The sequence below is a fragment of the Callospermophilus lateralis genome, chromosome 6, assembly GCF_048772815.1.
Source record: "Callospermophilus lateralis isolate mCalLat2 chromosome 6, mCalLat2.hap1, whole genome shotgun sequence".
Lineage (NCBI taxonomy): Eukaryota > Metazoa > Chordata > Mammalia > Rodentia > Sciuridae > Callospermophilus > Callospermophilus lateralis.
The window spans coordinates 156019710-156043657 of record NC_135310.1 but is presented as its reverse complement, the minus strand read 5'-3'; the positions used below and the strand labels follow the sequence as shown (position 1 = coordinate 156043657).

At 42.2% G+C, this 23948-nt stretch overlaps 1 protein-coding gene across 4 annotated transcripts in view; it reads right to left on the bottom strand.

Moving 5' to 3' along the window:
• Cdkal1 (CDKAL1 threonylcarbamoyladenosine tRNA methylthiotransferase) overlaps positions 1 to 23948 on the bottom strand; it is a 560072-nt gene that overhangs the window by 312843 nt on the left and 223281 nt on the right. For all 4 annotated transcript variants that reach the window (XM_076857924.1, XM_076857925.1, XM_076857926.1 and 1 more), the window contains one exon: positions 1334 to 1437. In XM_076857924.1, coding sequence (XP_076714039.1) covers positions 1334 to 1437 — 104 coding nt within the window. The remainder of the gene's footprint in view (positions 1 to 1333; positions 1438 to 23948) is intronic.

Genomic DNA, 23948 nt, shown 5'->3' with positions numbered 1-23948 from the left:
TTGGGCAATCAGGTTTATCAATTAAATTTTCAAGTACGATAAAGTAGAAAGTTTCTAAAAATTATATGTGGTTGCACTTGAAAACACACAATGTTGAAAAAACACTAATTTGTATGCCTTCCAATTTGCAGTAGTTAGTAGATAATCACCTATGTTTAATATCCTCATAAACTGACAGATATATGAAATAATAAGCAGTAGATAAGAACACTGGCAAGAACACCAGATGCATAAATTAGGTTTCTAGGTGAATTCTTGCCCCTTCTGAAAAATCCTTCAAGTCTTCATGCTGCAGAGAAGACACTCATCCCGGCCTTCCTCTGACTGGCAATGAGACTCACTGTGTCTCCTGTTTCTATTCAAAATTAGCTCAGTATGGACACTCAAGGTAAGAATAAGGACAAGATCAGAAAAAAACGTAGGGAGGAGTCAATAAATCAACGAAGGGTCTATTTCTCTCTACTAAAAGAAACATTCCAAATTAGTGTTGATAAAAGCTTTGGCTAGACTAGACTTTACAGAAAAGGTGTTGGAATGCACACTTTCTGAGATACAGGGTATGAGGTACTGAAAGCAGCCCTCCCAGCCACTTGCTGAAAGGAAAAGCACATTGCCAATAACTATTAGCCCACAAGATTATAAGACAATAGATTATCTGATGTAGGATGACAAAACACACCACTGTTCCACACACACATATTATTAACAAGGACAGAAGAGGAAGTTCTTGTCTAAGCAGTTATGTGTCAATACCACAGTTACTCATGTTAAAGATAAGTCTCCCTCCACGCTCAGATACACCAGCCAATCACACTCGCCAGCAAGGGGTAGCTCAAGAGCCCTCTGTCCCTCAGATCTGCCCATCAGGACCATTCTTCCCTGAACCAACAGTCCCACAGAGAAGAACAGTGGCCTCCTCTGTCCCTGGATGGGCAATCTCTGTTTTCCTTCAGAGACTCCTGGACACCCTACTGGCTCTGTTTTCTAAACTGTCAAGAAAATCACCAAAAAAAAGGTGGGGGGGAAATCCAAGTATTTCTCTCAGATCTCAGAGGCTGAAGGATTTATTTTTTTTTTCTTTTCCATGGAGACAAGAGATGGGGTGTAAAGGCTCTGAAATGTGACATTTACCTTGCAGTAAAAAGAAAACACTAAAACAGAAAAATATAAGATTTAACCTAAGTGGTTAAATCCGATAATATCTATTAGTTAAGCCACAGCATTTGTCAACTTCAGAAAGCTGAAGCAGCAGGGATCTAAGGTGAATAATACTTAAAATACTGACTGTTTCAATAAGAAGACTAACGTCACGCACAATTCTAGAAACACTTACCTTGAAAAGACTGTTTGGCTCTATCTACTAGTTCATCAATGGGATAACTGGCCAAATTTCCTCTGGCATGTTTAGTTTTGCAGTAGGTACATGCATTGAGACACCTGTTCAAATGATAGCAATAGATAAGACTCAAAGTTTTAAAAACAATGTGTACATAACATGAAGAGGGACAAACTAGTCCTACTTTAATAACATTCACTTACTTTATAAGGCAGACATAAACAATCAATATCTGAATGTCTCGAGTTTATTTTATTCCCACCAGGTGAAGCAAGTTGCAATTTGTCTTAGTTTAATGGTTGTTACAGACCCTAATATTATCTTAAAATACAAATATCCATGAGAAACAAAGTTCATAAAATATTACAATTTTAAGTCAAAAGAAATTCAACACACTTTTTTGTAAGCCCCTGATATTTCTTCAGATCAAATAAGTAGAATATTTTAGTATTTCTTATACATACTTTTTTATTAGACATTGTTATTAGGTGTCGACAAAATATATAGTATATATTATACATATATTAATATATTATATGCATTGGTATATTATAAACATATTAGGTGTCCAATAAAGGAATAAATTCAAGAAAGTTTAGAGGTAAAAAGACTGGGTTATGAGAGTCTTAGCCTAATCAGTGCACTAATCCTCTGATAGGGATTAACTGGGTAGTAACTACTGACAGGTAGGGTGTGGTTGGAGGAGATAGATAGGTCACCTGGAGTGTGCCTTTGAGGTTTATAACTTGTCCATGGTGCAGGCAGCTCACTCTCTCTGCTTCCTGATTGTCATGTCCTGACCTATTCGCCTCCTCCATACCCTACCACCATGGTGTGCTGGCTTGTCCTGGGTCCAGAGGAATGGAGTGGACCATCTATGGATCAGACCTCTGAGACCATGAGCCAAATAAAATTTCCCTCCTCTAAAGTTGTTCTTGTTGAGTCTTTTGTTCACAGTGGCAAAAACATTGACAAAGATAGAAATGATAAAGCAAATTCATGTAGCTTTTGAGTAATGAGACATAAGTATGTATATATAAAATACACATACATTTGTTATATAGATTATGCAATTTATGTGTATTTACATAATATTATATATATGAATAGGCAACATAGCATTCTCTAAAGAAAATACGCCAGTAGAAATTTTTCATTCCTTGAAATAAAAACAAAGTATTAAAACACATTTAGCGATCATTCTCTGGAATTATATTAGTCAAAGTAAAGAAATGGAGGGCTGGGGGACAGCTCCGTGGTACAGTGCTTGCCCAGCACACATGAGTCCCTGGGTTTCATCCCCAGCACCGCACCAACACACATTCACCCACACACACACACAATGAAACAGAATGACAATATTACTTTTAGAAATTTAAAAATAGGCATTTCCCAGGAGTTTTTAGACATGATTTAAAAAACTTTCTGTTGACAATGTTGATTCTACATTTATAACTATAAAAGTTAAGTAAATTTCTTATTTCATAATAATCAGTAACATAAAAAAATTGCCCTATGTCAAAAAGATGAAGCTCAACAACACTGAACAGAACAAAAAGGAACATCTTTTTGATGATTCAATTGTCATAATGAGCAATAAGATTTTTAAAAGACCATCATTATACACATGCTTTGAGTTTACTATCAAGAAAAACTGGAGTTTCAATAATTGAACCTGAACAACATGTGGTTTTATGGATATAGAACCATAAAATACATACGAATTCTTGTCCTCAGAAATATATATATTTCTCTGGAAAACTTTGCATGAACCTTGTAAGGAAGGTAACACTTATACTTCAAAACACGTCTTCCTGTTGAACCTCCACCCAACCTTACACTTCCAGCACCCCCTCCCTCCTCAGCAGTTCACATTTAGTAAACATAAACAGTGGCCATCTGGCAAGAGGCTCTAACCCTAACTGCTGCAGGTCTTCTCTGTCTCGTCTCTGGCCTTTCCCTGGTCTGGAAGCACTGCTGCCTCTGTGGTCTCTTCTCTTTAGCCCCTGTCCCAGACACTGTTGGAGACACTGACATACATATACTACCTCCTGCAGCCCCTCCAGAGGCCACTGCTACCACCTCACAGTCAAGAGCCTGCTCAAGGCCACCCAACAGCTGAGACAAATCCAGGCCTGCCAGATATTAGATGCCACACAGTTTCTGTAATGAAGCCATGACCGCCCCCAGAATAAGTGCATGTCCACTACCCTGGAGCTGGGGGTGTGGCTCAGCAGGAGACCATGTGCTCAGCAAGTGCCAAGCCCTGGGTTCAATCACCAGCACCAAAAAAATTCCAAAAACCAACAAGAGCAACAACAAATCCCAGATACATACAAATGCAAAATTCAAAAGATAAGGCAGGCAATCGCCCAGCAGGAGGCAAGATGGCAGACTGCTCACACCCTCCATGTCATGAGGTACAGATCCTTCCAGGGGTGAAGCTATTTAACACAGGTGTGTCTCTCTCCTTTCCTTTTGAGGATCTAAAGCCAGACCTCTCATCTATTCACCAGCTGAAATGGTCACTTCCAACCTAGCTGCTCTCATCCAATGTCTATTTCCCATCCTCCTGCTAGATCTGCAGCAAATCGTGTCTCCTTGTCCGACTTGCCATGTTGTCTGGAGCAGCCCTGAGCTGGCACACAGAAGACCCTCCTCAGTGTCTGAGGTCAGCCGCTCAGTGCAGGGCACCTCCTGGGCTGTGGCCTCTCCACTCCCAACACCACCTCAGAACTCCTGATCCTTTCTTCATGTGTTCCTTTATCAGTGAAGAGCTCCACAAATTAAGTGGACCATCTTCACAGCAGCTGCTCATGTTTCTGACTTCTGTTTTTCTTAAAATGTTCTGTCCCGTGGGATGCCAGTGGCAGGAAGGGACTGATGGCAGAAGGAAAGCAGGAAGAGAAGGGGAACATGTTTAAACATTTAAACATTTATAACAAAAACTGATAAACGTAAAGCACTTAGAAGAGTCTCTGCCCCTAGTAGGTGGTTCAATGTGACTGTTCTAAGCAAAGCTGTGAGGAGACAATCACACGTGGCAATCACACATGATGCTCCCAACTCTGTGGAACACATGTGCTGCTGATAGCTTGGCTTAAAAGTCAACTGTGGAAACCAAGTCATATCTTCCTACTGTCTCATTTAATAAAGGTAGAAAGGTATTCTCATGGAAAAATCACTCATTAAAATGTACTAAAAAGTTTAAATAAAACAAGCCGATAGTTTAAAACATCACATTCAAAATAACTCAGGAAGTGTAAATATTACAATGAGAATTCAAAATATTCTTCACTAAACTATTTCCCAGGGGTTAAAGTTGTTGACATGGTATTTTTGGAGTCTCTACTCTTTATCATAAAAGAGTAATTCATTCTTATCCGTGGTAGTCAAAATCATGTTTTGAATTATTAATATACTTTTATAGTGTTTATTCCATCATATTAAAGTGAAGGTTTCTAAAGTGGACATTTCTTTAAGCATGTCATAACAGGAAAAGCTCAAGCATTAAATCTGCTAAGTCTTACTTTTAAAAAGAACAGAGCTTTGTTATAATGCACAGGAAAAACACAAGGTGCCAAATCAGAAAAGAAAGAATGAGCTTTTTGATGCTCAAAAACAATTTTTCAAAAACCAGGATTTGTGTTGACCCATCGTTTCAACATGTCAAGCTTCCCTTAAAAATAAAGAACTTCATAAATGAAACTATCTACTAAGGGTTCCTATTATCAGCAAACAATTAAATAATTGTCTAAGAGTCAAAACACTGAGCCAGTTTCTTCAACTTTCAGAAAACAAAAGATCTTTCAAGGTTGACGGTTGGAAGCCAAAACCAAAACGAGAGGGCTGTTGAACTACAAGAAGATGCAGAGTCCTAGCAGACCCCCCTGGGACCCCAGGATCAAATGGGCACAAGCCTCCCAACCTTGCTGTGAGGCCACCAGCCAGGAAGTAAGGAGTCCTAGAAGCAGTATAACCCTGAGGTCTTGAAAACACATTTGTGGAAGAATATTTTTAAATTACATATAACAATAAATTCACAGATTGTAATGTGCCAAAGGATTTTAAACATGTTATACATCAATTTAATACACAAGTACATAAAGCAAATAAAAACTAAGCTTTTACATATTTAGTTTTTTGTTTTTTAAAGTGCATCTTCAGATATCACAAGTCTGGAATAATTTTTTAAAAACCAGAATTACGCTCTTAAAAAAAAAGTAACCCTTATTGCTTTTTTTTTTTTTAAATGAAGGAGGGTGGCTGATATGACTCAGGCTTCTGTTTCTCCCCTACTGCAGGTCAAGGATGTATCTGAATGTGTAAAAATTATTTGATTTCAAGCATTAATACTTAAAACTGGCATATTCTTTTCACTTTTAATCAACCGACAGAATATAAAGTCTTTCTCAAAGCTTCAAATGTTACAAAACAATAAGTCCTCAGTAAGCTAAATCTTGCAAAAACCATACTGTAATCTGGCCACATTCTCCATATTGAGGCGTCATCCAGCAAAGGAAAAACTGAAACCCAAGAAACAAAGAGTTCACACAACCCAGGCTGCGCCAGGCTACACCGTTAAATATAGCCTATTGTTGAGTCCTCAACTTGGTTTTAAGTTCTTCCAGGAAAAGTCCAAACTTTTTGACCTTTCAAACAAATGCAAGAGACACTCACATCAGCAGAACATGATTAGATCTTCAAGAGATAGTTCATTGAAACCTTTTCACCAAGATCAAAATCCTGAACAAAGGAGGATGGTGCACTTGGTGAGCAAGCAGGATGCAGCTCCAAGCCCTCAACTCCTCAGGGACTGTTGCCAGGACCCCTCCCCCGTCAGACTCAGGCTTCTCTCCCCACGCCAGTCTTATCTTCATAACTGAATTTTATCTTCAATTGTGCCATTTCTGGAGTTTTTTTTTTCCTGCCCTAGAATATTTGTACTATACTCTGGTTTGTCCTTAGATATTCTAGTGAAAGAGGAAAGATTTATATGATCTATGAGAAATAAAACTACATTTGCATTGGAATTTCTCTTTGTTTCTTCCTACTTGGTATATTTTTTGCTTTGAAAAGTGCCCTTGTATCTGAACTCCCCTGGTTTCTCTTTCACTTTGCCTAAAAGAATTATTCTGATCATCAGGACCCAGCAGTGCTTATAAAATTCAGCACCAACTTGAAAATCACTTTGGGAGGAAGGGAGGTTAATAGTAGTAAAAGACAGTTTCTGAATGTTCGCCAGACCGTCAATTACACATTTTATGTTAACTGTTTCATTGATCATTGCAACAATCTTGATAAAAATATTCTTATTCCTGTCTTCTGTATAGGAAACTGAGGCTCTAAAAGACTAAGAAACTTGCAGACAGTTATATAGAGTCAAAGAGCCTCATCAATCTTAGCTGAAACTCCTTCAGCACCAATTGTACCCTGTGCTTGTCTAGTCACAATGACTCACGGTGTGTAATACATGGAGTGTGTGCTTATCTTAATATTATAAAATTACAGTTTACTTAAGGAACAGGTATATATTTTTACCAGTTTTAATATCTACTATAGCATTTATCAAAATACCTTATATACTATTAAACGACAATAAATACTTGAAGCTGTTGGTGAATTCATAATGGACCAGATCAACTTCAAACCAATACTTTGATGCACAGCCAGGAAGCATGAAGGGAAAAGGTGAGCAGTGAGCCACAGCGAGACAGGGACAGGGAGTCAGGAGTGTAGAAGGCGCGGGGCAGTAGTATGGATCTTGCCAGGCAAAAAGATCAAAGCTCTGTCATAGAGGCCAGGACAGGAAGCTGGGAACAGGAAACTGAAGTGTGAAGACTAGACTATGAGACCAAAAACCCTACGCAGAAATACACTATAATCTGTCTAGCATGGCAAATAAGAGAAATGGAAGGACCCGAGGGTCCCCCAAAGAGCACCCATTTCAGTCTTGACCATTTCCGTCAGTTTCCAGAACTTGGGACACCAAGTAACACATTTAAAATGCACACACAGGGCATCAAATAGGATATGAACTTTCTGTTTTGCCAAGTGAGGACATTCTTTTTCAGAAGTTAGATGACCTCATACTACACCACTCCTTTTTTATAAGAAACAGCCTATCATCGAGTTAGGAGGAAGGTCGTGATGAAAGCCCCAACACACAGCTTCATGAGAAACCCAATCCGCTGTCCCCACGTCTCACCTCACCACAGTCCAGCGAAAACCACCACGGTCCCCAGAACCGACTGCTATGGTGACTCTTAACGATTACTGTTTGTGTTACATTTCTAAGGAAATCTCTGGATCAAAGATATACAGGAAAAAATGAGCAAAACAGTGGCTACCTATAACTGAAAGGCCAGTCTGAAACAGCTGATATTCTATTGGTAGAGATGTAGAGTAAAGGTCATTAACAGGTAATAGTGACAACACCAGCAACTTTAAATTGTTCTGTTTGTAGTCAATCCTTGACTGGAGCTCCACTACCCCTAACATGAAGACCCATTTTCTGAATGTGTTTACAAAAACAGCAACATAAAAGATGGAACTGTCAACCAAAGAGTGCACTCTTGCAAATTTTAACCTCTTCCACCTACACTGTTATTTTTAATTTTCTAAAACAATAGCAACAGTCAAAGAATTAAGGCTAAGATATTATCTGTCCCTTCCAAAGTCAGCAGTAGAGACAGCTGCAGTTGCCAAATATGATTTGTTGATAAAGTTGGTCATTGGAGCTGGAGAGCCCACAGCAAGCTGCAGATCTCAATTAGTTTAGGAATGTCCAACCTGGAAATCAAGGAACTTTCACAGCAAGAACATTATCTCCTACCACAGCCAGAGATTTCATTTACACAGTGGGCATATAAATCATGTATAAACATATGATTTATCCTTTAAAAATGATTCTTTCATGTCAGACATGTTCCTAATATCCTTGAGTCACACTGGAACCATACCCTGAGAACCTGACCTCGCAAACATTGTAAATTTAAAATGCAGTCAATGCACTTACCTATGGAACACCGTGGCTCAGCAGCACAGCGCAGTTCAGAGGGTCAGTGGTCTCCTGTTGAGGGTGTGGGCCTACCTGGGAGCTGTGGCTCACTGAGGCTACCCAGCCTCCCCAGACTGGATTCTACCACATACTGCTAGCTTAGGGAAAGATCAAAAGTCAAAGTAATGGTTCTTACTGAATGTATCACTTTCACACTGTCCTAAAGTCAAAGCACCCTAAAGGAACTGTCTGTACACTGTGCAGTTAAAAAGCTCAGTGGCACAACATGCACTCTGCATGCCCAAGGCCCTGGTTCAATCCCTAACACACACAAAATATACACAGACCACCAGGTAGAAGTCTGCACACATGTAAATCACCCACAAAAGTGCACCTGCACTCACTCTTCTTTCCACCTCCACCACAGCTATCCCTGAGGCCTAAGAATTTCTTGGCTTTTAGGCTTGGTTTTACTCTTTTTAGGTATAGATTCCTGGCCCACGTACCAGATATAGTGAATCAGGGTCTGCAAGAATATAAACAAGTCACATATTTGCACTATAATTATATGTTTGAGTCATTATATGCTTGAATTTTTGTGATAATACTAGAAATTAATATTTATTTCCTGTGAATTAATAGTTGACGCTCATCTGCTATTAAACCAAAACTACATTTCCAAATATTGCAACAGTCAACATGTGGGAAATAACCTGTAACAAAGACCAACCTAGGGGTCAACCCAAAGATCTGATGAGGCCATATGCTAACTCTACCAACCAAAAGGCCTGAATACGGATCTTACAATAATGGCCTAAAAGCACAGGGTATCAGGGAGGAGAGCTATTGTTTCTGCTTCCTCAGTGGCTCTGGAGACTGACGTCTGCCAAGGTGAAATCTCACAGGAAACACTGGCTGGAACTAATTCTATAGCATATAACAGGTACCCTATTTTGGCGCCTGGGATAAAAGGCATTGTTCTAACACTGGTCAAAACATCCTGAGAAAAGGGGGGGGGCACTAAACTTATATTTCAAGAGTGTTGGAACTATAAAGCTAAATTCAGATAAATTCCTAACTGTGTGGGAAAATGACTGAAATTGTTTTGGTCAAATAATGGTGTAATTACATCAGGAAGACCAACGGAGACTTCAGTGGGAAAGCACTACCTGAGCACTTACACAACTGCCCTCCACTTTTACTTCAACAAATGCTCCGAATTTGAGGTATACTTCCAGCAAGCACTATAATAACGTAAGCAGAATTCAAATCCCTGTCCCCACCTTTTGAGACTACCACCAAAAGCAGGGTCCAGACAAATGCCATTTACCAGACACGCCCACCAGGGAGCAAGCAGGCCCTCTGCTGAGCAGCCCCCTGGTCATCAGGCTGATTCCCAAAGGTCGCTGACGGGAGAGTTCCTCCCACAGGCCTCTACTGCCCAGTGGTCCAATGTGTCTTCTCCCTGGGACGCCACACCCTATTTCCATGACTGACTGCAAGGATCTGTTAACTCTGTAATAGCTCTCTCATTATTAGCATGAGGGAAGTGGTCAAAACTACCCCATTAAATGCACAATTCTGTCCCTTACAAAGAACCATGGATTCTCAGAAAGAGCAATAGAAGGCTTGCCTAAGATGTCTGAGGTCCTGGGTTCTATCCTCAACACCCAGTCAAAAAAAAAAAAAAAATCAAAATGAACACTGATGGCAACACCTTTGAGACGAGCAAGATGTGTATGGAGGGGAATTTCCTTACCAGGAACTGGTGGCCCCTGTGCAGTTTAATCTAGAAGCCATCCTGGCAAAGTGACTCACCAGAAAGCCCTGGCTTCCCCAGATCACTTTCTTTCCGACTGCAACGCGGTCCTGCGTGACAGGCGATACTGGATTAAGCAGTTTCCTTATATGATTACCTCACTGCCTCACTGAGCTGCTTTTTTTTTTTTTTTTTTTTTTAATGGAGTTGTATTTACTCTGTGGTATTGGAAATCCAACCCAGAGCCTCATCTATGCTAGGCAAGTATGTACCACTGAGCTACACCCCTGGGTGGGGGCGGGTGACAAACAACTTGTGTAGATTGATACAGCAGGAATGGAAGCCCCTTATTGTAGGGCAGGAGCGGTATTTATACAATCCACACAGATTATCTAATTAACATAAACTTGATACAGCAGTCAACCAATAAGAAATCTCTACACTTAATGGCTCGCTGGCTCCACCTCACAAACCACTCCCCCTGGAATTTTGCCAGGCGCCATCCAGACTTGTTTACAGACTCTAACACCCATGTTTTTTTTCATGATAGCACTTTATACTAAGTACATGTATATTTTTGATAATATGATTAGAACTTGGTATATCAAACAGACTTTGTAACGCAGCAATTTGATTTACCTAAAGGCTTTTCTTTCACCACTCCTTTTTTTTTTTTTTTTTTTTTTTTTAAATAGGGTCTCACTCTATTGCCCAGGCTGCTGGCCTGGAACTCGGAATCCTCCCGCCTCTGCTCCTGAATACCCAGAATTACCCCCATTGCTAATTCTTGAAGGTATCTTCAACTTCAAAACAGTGACTCCACCAACTCACTAACAAAAAATGTAGCTGCAGCCATTCCATAGGAGCTGCACTCTGGCTTCTCTTTCCATATGCATGGAGGGGGATGTCTGGAGGCCTGAGGGAGAGACCCACTGGCATGTTTCCATCTGAAGAGGGCAAGAGAGGAGACAGGGCATCACCTGTGGGGCGCACGGCCGTCTGTTCCATTTTCCTGCTGAGTGTTTTCCATGTACACCAAGCTTTGCGGGCCGCCCCCTCCAAAGCCACGACAGTAGAGGGGACAAAGGGAGACAGAGGGCCTGGATGAGAGAGGGACTGGCTTTCTCCATCTTGCTTATCCTCTCTTAGATCTGGGTGCTGGGGAGGGAACCAAGGCCTTGCATACTCGAAGCAGGTGCCTGCCATGAGCTACACTCACATCTCTCCAGTCTGCATTTCCAACACCAGTTTCCACCTTCAAAAGGTGAGAAAAATCTAACATCACCTTCAAAAGGTGAAAAAGAATCTAACATCACTACTCTTAACCAATGAGCTATGCCTTAAATTTCATGATCCTGCCAACCATTATTATAGCTGCTTCACCGAAAAGAACTTCAAGTGGAGACAAAGTGAAGAATGACGCAAGGTGCAGCCTGCTGCTTCTCTTCTAGAGTCACACAAGCTGAGGCAGACAGCAGAGAAGGGCAAATGGCACTGTGACAGCACAGCCTTCTTGGCCTTTCTAACCCCAAAACACTAAGTCTCCAGTGGGGTTCAAACCAAAGTCAACAGAACAGAAAGCCTAATGAGGAAGTCAAGCGTAGGTCTGTGACAGCAGAAGCTGGCCAAGTCAGAGACTCACAGGAGCCGAAACTGGAACGCAGAGACAGCCAGCCCCCTCTGCACAGCTGTCCCTTCCCAAGCACCTGCAGGAATGCATGCCCCACCTAGCAAGGCAGGCCAAACTGAGAAGCAGCCCAGATGCTACAGCAGAGGCTGAGGTAGGGCCAGGGACTCTGCACAAGGACCAGGAGTACCAATGGAGTCCGCTCGCTTTCCAAGAAACCTCCAGGATCAGACAGGATGGCCAGCAGGGGCTCTGGTATGCTAACTGCAAATGGAACTGACCACAGCAAATCCACTGTAGTCCATCACGTGGGTTTAAAGGGAGCTCCCCCAAATCACACGCACAATGTCTAAGTCAGTAACTTCTTGTTTACTTTTTGCAGGGCTAGGGTGGAACCTAGGGCTTCTCACAGCAAGGCAGGTACTCTACCCCTGAGCTGCACCCCAGTCTTGGTTTTTAAACTGGGAGGACAGATCAAAGCACAGACTGTAGCACATTAGGAGTTCAGAGGTGACATTCAAAACTTTGCCGTGCCCTGCTGTGCGACAAGCCTGTAGGCCCTGCTGGTCAGCCTTGCATTCATTCCAAGTGGAGCTGCAGTTCCCAAAAGGGTGGTCACCTGGGGTGTGGCACAGAGGGTTAGGAAAGAAAATACACTCTGGGTTCTCCCACCACACTAAGAAATGGTGACATTAACCTCCTGCCAGTACAGGTAGTCAACATGCCTGGAGTATGAAAGAAGGACCAGCGTGTGTTGCTTTGTATCATCCTCCCTTACTTTTTATTTTTGTGGTGCTGAGGATAGCACCTGGGGCTCATGGATACTACACAGGTGCTCTATCACTGAGCCACACCTCCAGTCACATTATCTTCCTCTTAAAAATGGGAATTCTTAGATAGGCACACCGTGCACATCTATAATCCCAGTGATACAGGAGGCTAAGGCAGGAGAACCCCAACTTCGAGGTCAGCCTCTGCAACATAGTGAGGCCCTAGGCAACTTAATGAGACCCTGTGTTTAAAGAAAAAAAGAGCTGGGATGTAGTTCATTGGCAGAGTGTCCCGGGACTCAATCCCCAGTTCCAAAGGGGTAGGGAGCATGCATTCATCTTGCACTTGCCTCACCATTATGAAGAGAGACACATTTGTCATTCTTCACCATTATGAATAGACATACATGTCATCCTTCACCGTCAACCGCAAGAACATGAAGAGAGATATCAGACCAGGGAGGATGGACTGTGTATCACCCAGAGATCCTGGTCTTGGCACCAGATGAGACTCTGGGTGTCCCTGTTTGGGGAGGTAGGAAAGGGTAAGTCTTAGTTAAGAACACATACAGGAGGAACAGTGTATGTGGTCATTTGGAAATTAAAGGTGTACTGCGTGTTGTTAAGGATAATCCCTGAGCAGGAAACTGAGTACTGGTTTTCTCCAGGACTAGACAGCTTGAGAGAAACGAACCTGCACCAGTTCTGGCGTAGAGCATACTTTTCCTCTTCCAATAAGTGGAGAGTTCATGAACTCAGACCCATGCCAATCAACATGCGACATTACCATGGAACCTGGAATCAGCTAAGAAATGCAGGACAGGATTCCTATCAATAAAATCACTGTGAGAGAACAGTGTTTTAGTCTCAAAACAGAGTCCCTTCCTTTCAAAGACGGTGACAGGATGAGTTGATCCTCAGACTATACCCAGGAGAGCTATCACCACAGAAACCACAGAAGAATGCAGTCAAGGCACTGGGTTAGGTGCAGCTTTTAATCTCAAGTTACACCTGTCATTGCATCCCATTATCATCAGGTCATTTATGACCTGCAGTTGAAAGATGTGAACTAAATAAGCAACATATTCACTAAATCCACTGAGACCCTCAAAGAGCCAACTAAATGGTGCTTGCGACAATAATCTCACATGCTTCTTAACCTAAACAGTTCTGTTTGCATTTGCAATCTATGTGCCAACTTTGAGAAATGCCAAGTATTGGGTCATATGAGATTTACAAGATGAACAGAGCATCCTTGTCCTCAAACTAGAAATGTCATGACCCCAAAACTCTATAAAATATATTCTGCAGGGAACAGGTTAGCTTTCCTGAATTCTGGGGTTTGCTAAGACTTAAGAATCATAAGAAAAAAAAACAATCAGAGAAAGAACCCCAAACTGAAGTTATTCTAGCTCAACCTTCTGGTTTTATAAATAAGAAATGAAAACCAAGTGATTCAGCTAACCGATTTAGTAAAAAAGCCCAGGTTTCCTGAAATGCAGTTCGTTCGATACTCCACACTAACCTGTCTTCCACAGCAAAGATAAGGTTGAGATGTGCCCCAGTCCCACCCACAACAGTGTAGGAAGACAGGAAGGGGGCGGGGGCGGAGGGAGCATTCTCAATGTTGGTGGAAAAATAGCTTCTTTTATTGTGATCTTACTACTTCAGGTGTCCTCTGTCACTTTCTATTAGTTTGTATTAGTTTTTAAATTCAGTTCCAAAATGCATCATTCTAAATTTAATTTATTAAAATAAAATCTTCTTACAAATTCACCGTCTCTGAAAACAAAGCATCATAAATGGAATATTGAATAGAATCTAAGATTACTGTTCTCGACTAATATAATATCTGTAAAGTGCTTCAGAGACCTGGGAACAAAAGACGGCATTGTACTTTTCTCTGTAACTAGGTCACCTTTATTTGGAGAAAGTAAAAATGTAGTCACACCTCTATTAATTTGTTGATAATCATTAATTCTATGGGTCTCAGAAATCAAATGTGTTAATGCCAATCTGTTCCATACTCTCAGTACAAGACCTCAGATAAAACATTTGATGTTATATTTTACTTCCTTATTTCAGTCTTTTGTAGGCCGTAAACATAGTAGTGTTTAAGACTCCTGTTCACAGTATTCTACCTAAGTCGAGGGTTCACCTATATAGCCAGTTCACTCACCAGTATGACTGAAGCCGAAGGGCAATGCCTTGTGTCTCACGTATCCAGGGACAGTTGGTGAAATGAGGAAAGGAGGGGAGGGCCTAAGGTAACCCATAGCACTCACTTCATGAAGTATGCAGGGATCCAAATGAACCACTAAGGACTGTTCTAGAAGAACGGATTCCTTTCAGGCTTTGCTGGAATGTAATGACAGACTCTCAAGAACAGTGGACAAAATAAAATGTGGCAGATGGCGAGAAAGCAAAGGGTAAGCTGTTATGGCAAACAGCCGAGTTGATGCTCGAAGAGCCAATAGTCAAACTCCCAGATGTCCCAGGATTCCACTCCTGGTCAAGTGAAGGCAGGGACTTGGAGGTTTGCACAGCAGGGTTCACACGCAATAGCCAAGCTGTGGGAGCAAGCCTAGTGCCGCCCAGGGGAGGTGTGCATCAGCACATTGTGGTGCACATATACAAGTAACAGACCTGGCTTTAAAAAGTAGAAGGTGACACACAGCACATCCTGGGTGAATCGTGAGGACATCTGTAAAGCAGGAAAGCCACTCACCAAGAGACAAACACTAAATGATTTCACTTTCGAGGTACCAAGAGCAGTTGATTTCAGAGATGGGAAGCAGAATGGTATGTAAGAGACCAAGTTTCATGAGACTAAGTTTCAGGTTGAGAAAATGAAGAGGTTCTGGAGATGGATGGTGGTGTCAGTTACACAACAAGAACACATTAATGCTTCTGAGCCAGACATGTGAAAACAGTAAACACGATCAACTTTATATAATGCATATTTTGCCACAATTAAAAAAAGACTGGTTACTGACATCACACCATAAAACCTTCTAAAGAAAATTCTATAAATACTTCAAGAGTTCACTGATCACCTAACGATCAATGAACCCCATATTATAAATGCCTGCTAAATTTCAACACAATATGATGAAAGAGGAAATGTAGTCCTTTTTATAGAATCAGCTCTGTTATTCCTATAATGACTGCCAACTAAATCTCATGTCTAAATATAATAAAAGTTTTTGAAACAGCAGAAATTGTTCTTCCTAGTTCGAGGTTGTTTTTCCCACACTGAAAGACAGCAAGAGCGACTCCACATTTGCTGTGTTTCGTCACTGCTTTTAGACAGAACAAGAGGTCTGCTGCCTACACACCACTTCTCAGCATCAACACCCATCTTCTTATGCAACTTTAAGTTCTGTTGGCAAGCCGAACACATTTTTCCCCAACCACAAACAAAACTTCTTTTGATACTCTAAGTGAAGGTTCAAGGAAATGTTTTCAATAAAAAGGCTATTTAAAAAAATAATGTGGAAGGGCATCCACAGTCTTTGGAAAATGTAAATGGCAACTTGGTGAAACTTGAGTTCTAGATGTAAGCCATGCAAAACTTGGTAGCTCCTCATGGGAAAAATCACCTATCCTTATGTCTTCAATTAGGAACTTCACAAATGATAAAAGACTCAAAAGTCCAAAATGCTTTAAAAGGGGAGACGGGATTATTGAGTTCATGCAATTCCATAATTTCATGAACTTTTTCAAAAAATAGTTTAAAAACTACTTTGCAATTGTCCTTGATAATAAAAGTGTTTAGCTTTCATGGATCATTTCTTAGAGGTGTAGAAAACTGGCTTCTATTGAAAATGTGAAGCTTAAAACAGCTTAAACCCTAGCAAATACTTTTAATATCTCATAAAGAAGTTTTGTTGCTAAAAACCCATCTGTAGCACTAGCTTGTCACAAAGATGAACCACAAAAGTTGCAGGGACAGCACAGTTAGGGTCTGCTAAAAGTACTCTACCTGTGTGAATTAACCCATTAAGTCCTGAGTTTTCAATTCCACAAGCAGTTCAATAAAACTGACTCAGCTGTATTAAAACAGCTGGGAAATCAAAATGTAGAACTTATTATATAATTTATAACCATTAATGATATTAATGACATCACCAATGTTTATGAATATTATTCCTCATCATTTGCGAATTCTCTCAAAAGAATAGAACCATAAAAACAAATATTTCAAACTTACCATCAGTGATATATTTGTTGCTCAATTTGTTACTCAATTCCATAAATGGGAAAGGGGACATAATGGGTTGTTAATCCTGAAATCCAGCCCAAGAGGCAGGTACTAATATCATTTCCTGTTTCACAGAGATGAAATTAAGGCATGGAGAACAAAAATAATTGGACAAATATCAAACACATCAGACACCTGGTTAAGCAGGAAAGCCCAGATGGTGAGACTGTAGTGTCCGAACTCTCAACCTTGGCACACACCAGCCATCGGAACCCACTGGGGGAAATGGATGATTCTGATAATTCTGAACAAGCTCTGTAATTATGACACACTGTAAAATAATTCAGCTGACTTTTTGATCATAGTTTTGTTGGATCTATTGTTTGTTTTGTAACTGTGAGGCACCGTACTAGAAGAGTATCATTCACAGGATTAGACAGTAATAAAATCTAGATTTTTTTGGTACTGTCCAAAATCCAGGAGAAGGTAAGTCATAAAGATGAAGGGCTACTCCTTTAAAATCTTCTCCTAATTTTGCAATCAATACACAATATAAAAATAAAGCCAAGGAATCCGGTACTTCAAATAGCAAAGGAATAAACAAACTTTTCAGAGAATGAAAAAGGCAGGTGATTAATGAGAACTTTTATGAACGCAGGGTCAACATTTTCAACATCTGAGCCTCAAGACGTTGAGATATAGGTAAATTGTCCAAAATAAGAGGTGGAGGAAGGACAGAGCTGACGATAAGTCTGACTCACAGGCATCTCCCAGCAAAACAAAAACCACCAGACATTTATCTCTTAAAAACAAAAGACAATGAGTCTGGCACCAGCCTAAGAAGCAAGAAATACCATGTGCGAGTCAGACACTCGTGTGTCATTTAAAAATAAGAAGGGGAGAAAGGCACATGATGAGAGATCACTTCTGAATCTGACCTTCTGTGAAGTACACAACTCCATTTATAACTTCCCAAAATATTTCAAAACATCTGAAAATAGCAAGTTTCACAAGACAAGCTAGAAAGAAAAGAGACTGACCCTATGTAAGTCAGAGGATACAATATATTGTAGTAAGAAATTGCTATGTTTAGGGATTTAAAAAAAACCCTGGTCACACTGGCTATATTATTTTGAGTGGGTTCTCCTCCCTCTATGGAAGTGAACTCTAAAAGGCCAAACATCTCTCCCCAAGTCTCCCTAGCTGAGAATTGTATCAGAAAAACCTTTCCTCAAACCCCAGCTCCTATCTCAAAGTAGACCGAGGGTGGACACACAGATTTAAACATGGATTCTGCTTGAAGATGACAACATGAAATAACTACATGTACCAAGACCACATTTTCTGGAATCAAATTCAGTACTTCTCTATGCATAGAGACAAAGAAGCTCATGTCTCTAAAATGTAATGTAATCTCCCTAAAATGTCCCAATTAAAAAAAAAATAGATGGGCTGGGGAGAAAGCTCATTTGGTAGAGCGCTTGCCTTGCATGCCCAAGGCCCTGGGTTCAATCCCCAGCACCACAAAAAAAAAAAAAAAAAAAAAAAAAAAGGATGGAGAAAAGACCTAAGTCCAACAACAAACAAAAAGAAAATTGCAGTGGGGGGGAGGGGCCTGTCTATAGAGCATGCCCATATTTGGAATTTGGCAATATTTTATTAAGTCAGAACTAATAATCAGAGAGGCTTTATATCAGTAAATTGGAGCCACTTAAGATTCATTAATTACATTCGTATTGTCAGCAACAGTTTTAAAGTATTTACAGTAAATACAGCCTGTCACTAAGGGATATGCTTTCATGTCACACACAGTGCCAAGAGGAATCAGGCAGTGCTTTAAGAGTTCACAAGAGCTGCTTTAAAAGCACAGGGTGTGACACAATATTATTACTTACAACAAAAGTGCCAAACAAAGTAAGACCCAACCAAAGTTTCTCAACACTCTTTCCTCTGTATGTACTGTCCTAGACCAGCAGTCATCTCTCACAAACCCACACATCCCCATTTGGGGTAGATTCTCTGTGTAGCTTTTCACCTGCACCCCTTTCTGGGAAACCTGCAGGCTCAACAGAACTCAAGTCTGAGAACTAGGGCTTACCGAACCAGGTTTCAGGTGATCTTGTCAATTAAATCATGCTCAACACACAATCACTGAACATACAAAGGGTATTTGCAGAATTCAGAAGTGATTAAACAGTGATTTTAAGGGTATGAACCGGGAGAGGAGAATGGAAAGGAACAGAAGGAGGAGGAGGAGAACTGGAAGAGGAGCTCCGCAGAAGGGAAGTGAAGGGTGAAGGCAGGAAAGTAACGGCATTTCCAGATCCTCCCAAGACGAGCTCTGGTACTTGCTCTCTGCAGCCAGCTCCCGAGACACACTGGCAAGAAAAAGCAGAGATACACACACTAACCTATCTCCACTCACTACCCCGCTCAAACCCTCTCCTAGAACGAGCGCATACCTCACTACTCTTCTGTTAATTATCACAAATATGCCACTGCAGTAGCCAGGAGTTTTAAAACAGAAGGAACAGACAGCAGTCCCTCTCCATGGCACTAATGCAAATACGTCATTCTTGCATCTGCGGAGCGGCTTCCACAATCCCACCTGCTGGAATTCATGCCCCTGTAGTCCCTCCTCCTCAGTGTGGCAGACATTTAACTTCTAGCCAACAGCCCTTGGGAAAGGTGACGCAAGGCCACCTGGGCAATACATGCTGTAGGACTGCAGCTTCCGGGTGTGAGGGAGCTAGCCTTTTCTGGCTCTGGAAATGTCACTGTCACAGTGTAAACTGCCACTCTGTTCAGGCAACACTGCAAGGGGCCTGTGTTGCAGGGAGGGAGGCCTCTGGCTGACAACGAGAAACAGAGAGGCCCTTGATCCAACAGCCAATAAGGACACACCCAGCCAAGATGGAAACTTGGAGAAGCCTCTTTCCCTGGCCAAGACTTCAGAGGAAACCTCAGCTCTCAGACACCGTGCCTGCAGCCTGGCAAGAAACCCAACCCTGTGCACAGACTCCCAACTTGCAGGTGTAGGGAAGCTCATTTGAAAGAGCTGTGTTGGGGGAATATCGCATACACTGGTAAATACTATGACGGAGCTTCTAGACCAGTCACATCTTCTACGTGTATGATCACCTGAGGGTCAGGACACAGTCACATACTTAGCCTCACTGCCTAAGGCAGGCAAGAGAGGAACTGCAGCTCTGCTGGTCCCTCCCACACTGACCCACTGGAGGGCACATGCACTAGTGATCCTGCAACTCTCAGCCATCACCATGGCCAGCCACAAAAATGACCTGAAGCACCATTTGCTAAACTGTAAGTTGTGGTAGACATTTCAATATTAAAACAGATTAGAAAATAGCAGAGTGCACCCTTGTAAACACTCGCTGTATCAACTCAGTTCAATTCTATAACAACTGACCAGTTGGCAACCCGTCATCAGCTGGAAAGATCCAAGAGGTGGGAAGGGACACATGCACTCGTAGCCATATGTAAGAAAACATGACAGGACCGCAGCAAGAGCCACCAAAGGAAGGAAGAGCCCTAAGTAGATCCAGGGGGCCACCATGAAGGACATTTCAGACAGGCTTCGAGTAAGAAGGCAGCATGTTACAGACGGACCAGGGCCGTGGCCAGGAGTGATACCGTCTCCTGCAGTCAACAGCCAGCGCCTTACACTGACAGAGAGGGAAAGGGAAGCAGAGAAAGAAAAGGAGAATGTGAGCCTGCGTGTCCCCAGCAGGGGCTGTTCATCAGACTGCAGAGGCCACCAAACAAGGCTGACAAGCATCTGCTTTGTTTATTAGAGATCCAGAGCAGAAGTTTAAACACACCAGGCCCAAGAATGGGGTGCTGTGTGCAGGTGGCCTGGTGCTATGAGAGTCTAGAAGTGACATCCGAGCAGCATCCCCAGGGCTAGGCTGATGTCAGCACAGTCGGGAGCATGGAGAGTGGGACTGGACGGGACCCACACACTCAGGGATGATTCCGTCTGGCTGATCCCATGGAGAGCCTCCTTTCCACTGGCTCTCTTCACATTTTGCAAATAAACCATGTCAGAGAAAATAAGTCAGCATTAATCATAACCAAATAGATTTTTGTTGCTTGGAATCTGTTTTCATCAACATTTCTTCATTAGAATGACTTTTCAAATAAAATTATGATCTAAAATGCATTACATCATAAACTCAGCTCAATATCGGGGGCTAGCACACCTTCTCTGCAAAGTAAGTAGATCAAGTTTTAGGGTCACAGAGTCTCTTTTACAATCCCCACCAAAGGGTGGGTATTTACAAAACCAGTCAGTGGGAAGGGTTTGGCCTGAGCCATACACAGGTGACCCATAATCTCTATTTTCTTCCACTGATTTCCTTCCCATAAGAGTACAACACAACCCTTCTCTGCACACTGGCCTTTCATGATTTGATTCTGTCATGCTTCCTGGAGGGTGAACTATATGCCAGGTACCAAGTTAAGTTTATTACCTCCAATTTAATACAATAGCTTTTGGAAATGAATGGTAAGAACACAGAAAAGAGAATACTGTCAGCTTTGTCCTCTAATCAAATCTGACATCTTCTCACCTCCACCACTAGCATTCGAGCTGCTCATTCAGCAAACAACTCCCAAGCACACACACTCTGTGCCTGGACAGGTTGGAGGTGCCCAGACACCACAGGGCAAGACAGAGAAGCCCTGACGGAGGGGAGCTTGCATTCTGGAGAGGCATCATGTCCACAACAGTGAACCTAATAAGTCAGTGCATGGGCTCTGTGCAAAGGAGAAGAAATAGTGGGCTGGCGGTGCCAGGGAAGGGGGAGGGGATTTTAAATGGTGGGGGAGGCTAGGCTCCAGTGGCCAGGAAGACTGCTCCAGAGGAGGCTGGGGCTAGGGCTTTCCCCAAGCCTCTGGGCTGCAGCAGCTGGCCTGCTCTCTCTCCTTCCATTCTGATCTATTCCCAAGTGTCCTCCTATGGCAGCCATGTCCAGCGAATCCCACCAGAGCAGCCTCACTGGGACCCTACTGCCCTCCCCTCTCATTTCAGGGTGGTTCCACACAGTGGCCTGCACCCAGAGGCTTCCGCTGAGCCTTGCCAAGCACCTTCCTCTCCCAGGCCTCTGGCCATGGTCTCAGATACTCTTCTCCAGACATCCACGTGGCCGTCTCCCACACCTCCTTCACATCTCAATACCACGACCCCAAAGGCTGTCCTCCAAACCCTCCTGTCCCACAGGGTCTCTGTCGCCCTACGTTCCCCAGGCCCGCTTCACTTTTCCCCATTACGCGTTCTGCTGCTGACATTTCTAGATAGTAGCCATGTGTTCACCTGCCTCTCCTTCTAGAATCCGAACTCTGAAGACAGACACTGCTCCCAGTACAGCCTCCTAACACCTCCAACAACAGTGCCCAGCACATAGAAAGCCTTCAATACACACTTCTGAATTAAAATGTCTATGAACAAGGGAAAGAGGCACCACCTTATAGAAGAAGAACTAAAGCTATCCCAAAACCATGCGGCGAGAGCGGCCACACCAGGCCTCGGGCTTAATTCGACTGGACACTCGCCAACAACCTGTTAAGGCCTAGCCCTGGGAAGCAGCAGACAGAGAAGACATCAGGAAGTGCCCATGCTAGTATGGACCAGGTCACTCTAACAGCAGGTGAGCTGTTGCTGAAGAGCACCAGCCTGTGTTTCACAGCTTTGTTATAAGCAAGTGAATTACCTAATTGTAACTGCCTCATCTATAAGTCCATAGTAATATAAGTTCTTAACCTTATAGGGTAGATGGGAAGAATAAAGAAGTTGACATCCATCGACTGCTTAGAAAAGACCCGGAACAGCATAGATTTCGTTGACTTGACTGGTTTGATGATTGGATTGAAATGGCTCCCAGGCATGACAACCTGACCCCAACTAGACTGAAGTGCAGGTAGGTGCACCCAGGATAGCAGAAGAGGAGTGACTCGCATCAGAAGCCCACCTGCTCTCCACCTGCTGCGCTCCCTTGGGAGGAGCTGTGGGGGGGCGATAGTGCTGCCTACATATTTTCGGGCCCAGGAGGCTCTGCTTACTTTAGGGACTTCTAGGGAGCAAAGAAAGTAAGAACAAGCTCTTAAGATCCACCCTACCCCCTGGCAGGCCACACACTGGATCTCTGCACACAAAGGGTGTTCTAAGTCTACACAGGTTCCAGGCAAGGAAAGTCTATTCTGGATGGAGCCCCAGGGCCCTAGGCAGCATGTGTCTCTGTGTGTGGCCTCACTGAGGGGGCTGGCTCTGCTGCACAAGGCTTCTGGTGAGGGGTGGCCCACAGAGAACTCCGTAAGTACTTAACAAAAGTGATCACTGGTATTTTTCGGTATCACATATACTTCTATCTTCCTGTTCCTATACTCAACATCCTTTCGTAAAGTAGAATATAAAGAAATTTATGTACATTTTAAAAACTTCACACTTTGTATTTTAAAAAGAGCCTCATGTGATTACTGATAGAAGCGTTTAACGTAGCACAAGATGGCATATGTCATGCTCTTTAGATTTCACCCATGAATACCTGGTCCTCTTAGCCTACTGAGCTAAATGTTCTGCAACTAAAGTTTTGTGAAACAAAGTTCATACATCAGTCTGACCATCAGGAGCACAGAATATAGAGCCCCCCGTCCCCCAAAATAATAAAAAAATTGCCAGTAAAAATGTATATGCTGTGATTTTTTTTAAAGATAGAAAATCACTGTACTCCTAGAACTTTGGAGTCAGGGGATGTTTACAATTCACACCTATCAGATATTCTTAAAAGATATAGTCTAATCAATTTGCCTGTCAATATGAGATGCTTGCTTAAAAGTCAGCTGAAATTTCTCAGAACAGACCAGAAGATAGTCATCTTAGTGAGAATCATCCCTTAACACGGGTCAAAAAAATAATTCTAGATTAAAGCATTTAAGCTTCCAGATAATGAAGGCTGCATTACTTTTCCATCAAGTCAAAGATTTGTAATAACGTATGGTAGCTACACGAAACAGGAAAATATAGAAAATATCGTATGAAAATGATAGGCCCAGAAATTGTACCATAGAGCCAGATGAAACAAGTTCCTTCTGAGACACAAATAACTCTGCTTCAACCACATGATTAAAGTACAAATCGGCAGGCACCTGTCCCATCCAGTTAGGAACATACGGGGAGCGAGGAGCTTTCCCAAACACATCCCATCTGATCTGAATTCTGAACTTATGCAATAAT